Source organism: Cibotium barometz, chromosome 35 (assembly GCF_041138505.1).
Source record: "Cibotium barometz isolate CiBa-2024 chromosome 35, ASM4113850v1, whole genome shotgun sequence".
NCBI lineage: Eukaryota > Viridiplantae > Streptophyta > Polypodiopsida > Cyatheales > Cibotiaceae > Cibotium > Cibotium barometz.
In genome coordinates this window covers 35612956-35620193 of record NC_141080.1, presented here as the reverse complement: position 1 = coordinate 35620193, position 7238 = coordinate 35612956, and the positions used below count along the sequence as shown (strand labels likewise).

Sequence of the window (7238 nt, the reverse complement as noted above, 5' to 3'; positions counted from 1 at the left end):
TGTATGTTTTAAGGGTTGAAAACAAGGCTAAAACCCATGAGTGTGCTAGTACTTAAAAGTCAAACTATCAAAACATGCAGTTTGCTCTTTTCATCACACATTTACATAAATGTAGAAGGGTGATTAATAAATGGATCATTATATTATAAATGTATAAGGGTGACTATTAATAGCATTATTTATATTATAAAAAATAAAATAAGACTAAAACGCATGAGTGTGCTAGTACTTAAAAGTCAAGCTATCAAAACATGCAACTTGATGCAAACAATTTCCAATGACAATGCTTGTTTGTTAAATGTAGAAATATCAAAGAAATTAACCCATGTTTTTAAGGTGTCAAAACACATTATTGTTTAGTGTTGGCCTTCCTAGTTTTCCACAAGATTTTGACATATAAATGTGAATCTTGCTGCTTGAATTGTTTTAAAAAAAAAGACAAATTATCCATGCTCAAGTAGTGTGTTACTTGAAGCCATACATAAAAGATCTATTAAAATCTTATCGAATATCATCATGGTGTGTGTTAAATAGAAACAAACTCATTAGTGAGGTGGTGGAGCCAAGAAGAAAAGGCATAATAATTCTTAGAAGGGGAAATAATAGACAAGAGGTGCTCCAATACAAACTTGAAAGAACTTATATGGTCCTTATGAAATGCTATTGTAGTGTGTACTAACATGGGTAAAGAGCATGGGGATAGCATGCATATTAGTGAATATTGCATATGATATATATTGCTTCTTCTTTTTTGCATAGGAAAGGGACCCTTTTAATCTGGCACTAAAAGCTCCTCTAAATGTGAAAGCTTTCTTATATTACAATATCAAGCGAGCAACCAAGGTTGCCAAGCTTTTTACATTAATGATTCCAATATAGGGAACCATAGAAACATCATAGCCCTTTTATTTATAAGCTAATATGAATGAGACAAAACGCATGGAAATATGCTCCTATGTTCATACACCAACTTTTTTATAATTGCATGGCTTGCTTCATGAAGAGAACCAAGAGATGTGTTCAATAGCTTATCCACGAATTATCATGACGTGGAGAACTACCACATGCCATTAATGGATGAGACATCTAGCTCACTCAAGGCTTAATCAAAAATTACAAAAAAAGAACTTACGGTCTTTTCTAGATCATAATTGATTTGTTTTGATGGGCATCATCATAACTATGAATGGGTTAGGGAGGTGGGATATCCATAAGTTTGGTTGACATCTAGCATGAAGTGGGGTTCTAAAACAATTGAAAGGGGCTTTGAGGTGCTAATTTCATTATCATTCATCAAGAATGAAAAAGTTGATGCTTAGATAACATGCTACACAAAAATTCATGGCTTAACACATACAATTGAGAATTGTAACTAACTTTTACACTAAAGTTCATTCTCTAGTTTTGTTAAATGTACACATAAATTCACTTTCAATAGTATGTGTTTGAATTTTAGGTTTATAGAAGTGCCATATGGCATAAATATTAATATACATGTTGTGGCATTCTAGCAATGATTATTTTTTTATTTTTTTTGGGCTCATGCCAAGGTTGTTCAAGGGAGGGGGGTGGGGGGGGGAGAAGCTCATGGACATAGAGAAAATGAACTAAAACTCTTGGCTCTTTTGAGTCTTATACAAATTTTCTATCGAGTCTTGCTCTTTTGAGTTTTGTACAATTTTTCTATTTGAAAAAGGTTGCTTGAAGAGAACACTTCAACATCGTAGATGACTTTTGGTTGTTTGAGAATCTAACCAAGAGGAGTTGAGTTTGGTGGATCAAATGTAGGTTGGTGGATCAAATGTAGGTTTTGGTTTTGAAGGTAAATGCCAGTGGCATCAAGGTGTTAAAGAGATTCATGAGAACTTCGATTAGTACACCTAAGACAATATTGTCAAAATTGTTGGCTCTTGCTTGTGGTAGCAAAAAGATATTTTTTGTGATGAGCTCGAACATTTCGTGTACGCATTTATGTGCAACAAAAGGGATAGTGTGTGGAGACCTCAAATTGTGACATGAGAATTCTTTGGAGTATGATTTAATGTAATGTAATAAGCCCATCACAACTAGTTCAATCTACAAGTATGCCACCTTTTTAATACAATTTTTAGGGTCAAAGTTTCCAAGTAAGGACAAAAACATTGCAAACTTGTTGCATATGCTGGGTGATTGTATGTTGCACAAAGCTGATTGAACTATTGTCCTCAAAGATGATGTAAAAAGTTAAACCTATCCACTAATATGAAGATGAGGAGATGATGGGGTTTTTGACTATAGCTCAAGGCATGTTGGCCTTTGAAGCTTTATTAATGCTCATGGGTGTAGAACGCCTTAGGCTCGAATTAGAGAAGTAACAAAGGGAGAACTACTGGTGGATGTAGTAGTTTTACCTCTAATACATTGGGTGCACATGATGTAACATGTTGGGTCACTCTTCCTTTGTACGCGCCCTTCATGTGATTAGCCAAGAATGCTCAAGCCTTAAGCAGCTTCAAGACAAGGCTCATTAGTAGATAGGACTCATACAAGCGTGTCCACGTGAGTCTATGGGCCACAATTCTTTCTCTCTCATTTATGAATACAAAGCAATAGTGTATGACCTCTAAGACCTATGTTTTGAGAGCAAACTCCAATTTGGCTCGTTAGATGATGAATCAAAACTCTCCCATGTCCCATATAGGTGTCAATTGATTGCTTGGCCATTGCATTATCCATGGTACTACTATGACATGTTTGCAGATGAATTGTAAAGTGTGGGTGCTAAATGGGACGACAGATACCTTGATAGATACTACTATGACATGTTTGCAGATGAATTGTAAAGTGTGGGTGTGCTAAATGGGACGACAGATACCTTGATAGCAGCCCAACGTCCCATATATTTGATACACAAAAAACAATGGGGAATACATATGAAGCCAATCTAGCCTAGGGGCAATGCAAATGGGTAAATATGAATTAACATATTTTTTAGTAATAATTAGCTTGGGATTAATTAGCCATGAGGAACTTTAATCTATAATGTTGGTTATTTATTGCCGTGAGGAACTTTATTGTGCATGATAGGGCTCACCTACTCACACATCCTAACTCTCGTTGCTGCTTTTTGTTTCTCTTCCTGCTGTGCAATGCATTGCAGACTGCAGTGATCACACGGTGGTGGCCATAGCTGGTGAACTGCAAAGCCATCCATTGCGCCCTTTTTCTCCCAATCATTCATTCATGATCTCTTGCCCTCCATCGGTTTGCTGCGATCCCCTTCGTCAGAGTAGACCCTCAGAAGAGTCTCAAGCTTTCACCGTGCATCCTAGTAACTCAGAGGTTCCATGGCAGTTACAGGTGGCGGACAACAGGTATCATAGCTCTGAAGACTCTGTCTAAGATGATTCGGGAGGCCAGGAAAAACCAGCGGTTTATCAAGTTAGGGTTTCACGGCTCAGAGGAGAAAAAGAAGCTGAAGACAGTTCAAGGAGGTGAGCGTCCTTTTCTGCCCATGGAAGTGTAAAGCGAGGGTTCGATGGCTTGAGGTCAAGAGCTGGAGAGGGGTATGGCCATGAAAAATGTATGGTGAATCTGGCTTTGTACGGAGGCTATGGCATTCCAATGATCATCTATCGTGGATGACATCAACGATTAAGTCACGGAGAATCTGCAGAGTGTGCCATGGTGAATCTGATTATCTACCAGATGTGGTACGGCAGTGATTAAGCTATGGTGAATCTGATTGCATAGTTTGCATCACATACGGCAACGGCTATGGTGAAAACATCTGCTGACTCTGGCTTTAACATCCGTACTTGACAGGGATTAACTTTGTACCTTTCTTTCATATCATTTTCATGGTCCTATTGTGCATCAGGTTCCTTGAAACATCTACTCTTGACAGAGGCAACATCTGTTCATCATGATTTCCATGATGCATACATAGCATTTGGCACAGCAGCTCTGTGGTCGCGGATAAACTTGTGATCACTGTGGACATCCATCATCTCTTGCCCAAGTTCTTAAAGCTGCCTCGGTGATTCTCTGCAGTGTCACACCTTACTGCATTGTCCCGCAATCAAGGCTTTGTTCACTGACTGTTGTAAACACAAATGGTGCACATGGCCAGTTGATCTCCTGGAAAATCCATGCAGGTAGTGTTGTTGCACTGTTCACAGAAAAGCATGTACACTTCTGGTTTCTTGGAAAAAGTTGTTATTTCAGGTGCTCAAAATGAAGGATTGATGTACTTTATAGACAATTCACATATTTCGTACATACATGTGGGTTTTGCATACACATGCTAATTTATACATTGACGTGCACAGTATATTTCGGGTGTGTGTATACGTATATGTTGTGCTATTTAGTAATGTGAATGTGAACTTGAAAACACTGTGCTTGTTTTCCTGACTTGTCATCTTGAGATAACTGCTTTTACATATTGCTGGTTAGGTGTTGAATATTCACTTTCTCTTGGTCTTGTCACTCAGTTTTTGCTAGCTACTTGTGGGTATGACTTAGGGGTGCAGTCGAGATTGTCATAGTATTTTGGCTGGTTTGCCTTGCTTGCTCAGATATTGTTGTTGCTTTTCAGGATGGGCATACAGGCAAGTACTTACAAAGCTGCTGCAGGAAAGCTTGCTTTTGAACCAAGGAAGAAAGGGTCTAAAGTTGAGAAAGTGCATATAGGAATCCTTGCCTTTGAAGTGGCTAGTGCCATGTCAAAGTCTGTGCAATTATGGCAATCCTTAAGTGAACAAGAGATACGGCGACTCAGAGCAGAGGTGATCAAGTCCGAAGGTGTACTAAATCTTGTATCAGACAATGAAACTGTTCTTCTGAGTCTGGCTTGCATGGAGAGGCTTCAAGACTTGACAGCGGTGGCTTTTGCTGTTGCTAGGTTGGGCAAGAGATGTCGTGAACCTGCACTGATAGGTTTCGAACACATCTACAATGACATCTTGAAGCAGAACATTGATGTCGGGGAACTTGAGTACACTCATAAGGAGATGGAGGCCAAAATAAAGAAAATGGAGAGGTACATTGGCACAACTTCTAGCCTTTATCAAGAGCTTGAGATTCTTTCAGAAATGGAGCAAGCACTTAGGAGATTGCAAGATGAAGATGATCCAGCTCAAAAAGATAACTTGTATGCATTGGAGCAGAAGGCTGCCTGGCAGCGGCAGGAAATCAAATACTTAAAGGAGGTTTCCCTTTGGAGTCGTACCTATGACAAAGTTGTCGGGTTCCTTGCACGAGCAGTATGTACCATGTATGGAAGTATAATCAGGATATTTGGTTTTCCTGTAATTGGGTGGCCTCAGATTTTGTTGTTATCAAAAAATGGAGAGATTGATTATTCTGGATCCCTTACATGCTGTCAGACAACAACCGAGCAGCCGAAACTTAGCAATGGCAACTTGAATAGCTCTGTCTCCCCCTTTCAGCTTGGGGAAGCAAGTATTACAGACCCACCATGTGAACAGCCTACTTCAAATGGATCCGCTCCTAGTTTAGCCAGCCAAAATATTAGTCCCTCTTCCTCGAATGGTAATGTGGTCTCTGTGCACTCTGAAAGCTTTATACCTTTGTCCTTCTGTTTCAGTCCAGGCCGGCAGTTTTACCAGCAAAGGAGTACAAGTGCAAGTAACCTGCCAAGAGGTAGGGAGAGTCCAGGGAGCAGCTCCATTGAGACTTCTTTCTACGAGTTCGACAATAAGAGTAGGGATACTTCAGGCTGCGTAGTGAGGAACAGTGGACACATTGCCAATGCAGGTGGCAACAGACTACTATTTGATCCTAAATGCCGGCTCCAAAACGCTCCTCCATCAACCCTTGGGGGTGCTGCCTTGGCTCTTCACTATGCCAATGTAATCATCATAGCTGAAAAAATGGTGAGATACCCCCACCTTATCAGCCAAGATGCTCGTGATGATTTATATCAGATGCTTCCAAAGAATGTAAGGCTGTCTTTGAGAGCAAGGCTGAGAAATTGCTTGAGAGGTTGTGCTTCACTCGGGTGTGATTGCGCCCGTGCTGCAGATTGGAAAGATGTGCTAGAGAAGCTTTTAGGTTGGTTGGCCCCCTTGGCTCACAACATGATTAGGTGGCAGTCGGAGCACAATTTTGAACAGCAACAGGTGGTTTCACGGACCAATGTTTTGCTGCTGCAGACCCTGTATTTTGCAGATAAAGGGAAGGCGGAAGCAGCAATTGCAGAGCTTCTCGTGGGTTTGAATTATCTGTGGAGGCATGAAAGGGATTCCAAAGCAAATTCATACATGGAGTATGCCAGCAACAAGGATATTGATGAGTACCTTGAATGGCAGTTATGAGGTTTTAAGCAGATGATGCAGCAACTGTTGCTTGTTGCTGGGGCAGTGTACAGAGATAATTCTTCCATTTGTTGTGCTTATAATACTACCAGCTTTGGGTTGCATAAGATTTCCCCCCATGTTGGTTCTCATCGCGATTGCAGAGGTCCTTATTCCCCCTTCGAATCAACTTGATTCCTCAGCTTTCTATATGGAAAGGGAGGTTCTTATTCCGCCTTAGAATCAACTTGATTTCTCACCTTTCTAAGTGGAAAGGCAGTGAGGAGGAGCTCCTTTCCTCCACCCATGAGATCTATCATCTCATATGCCTTCCAAAGAAATTGCTTTCACTGCAAGTTACGATTCCCAATATGCCTTTCCTCCACCCATGAGATCTATCATCTAGTATGCCTTCCAAAGAAATTGCCTTCACTGCCACAAAGTTAGCATTCCCAATTGTCTTCTTCAATATAATAGCTTTTCTTCAGATGGTGTATTTTCTTGTTGGAACGGCATCATTCAATGCTTTGCCTTGGTGTTACATAAGTAGTGTTAAAGGGTATGAACAGGGGGTGCAGGATAAATATGGCCACTTCCTTGTAACATACGAGGGTTTGATTGATTTAAACATCTTGAATAGGATGTTACAGAATGCGGTTGGTTTAGTTTGTTGTAAGATACAAGGGTGTAGTTGATCTTTACAATGCGAGTAGGTGTTGTTAGCTATCCATATCCCAAGGGGCAGCAGAAGCCGGGTGGTGAAGCTTGTGTTTTAATGGGTCCCTTGTCGTTTCTGCTACCAGATACACACATTTTGGTACTGCTTTTATTGTAAGCAAGACTGTAAACACACAAAGCTTGGAATTTGTGGAGCTTGTTAATTTTGTGATGAAGAAGGTTGTGTGTGCATATGCGTGGGGCCTACGATACTTAACCAAA

General features: G+C 40.3%; 1 protein-coding gene across 1 annotated transcript; it reads left to right on the top strand.

Moving 5' to 3' along the window:
• Positions 1-3020: 3020 nt before the first annotated feature.
• On the top strand, positions 3021-6788 carry LOC147618388 (protein PSK SIMULATOR 3-like). Its single transcript, XM_086774813.1, has 2 exons — positions 3021-4136; positions 4580-6788. The coding sequence occupies exon 2, from the start codon at positions 4581-4583 to the stop codon at positions 6318-6320; it is 1740 nt and encodes a 579-aa protein (XP_086630939.1). The 5' UTR covers positions 3021-4136; position 4580; the 3' UTR covers positions 6321-6788.
• Positions 6789-7238: the final 450 nt, after the last annotated feature.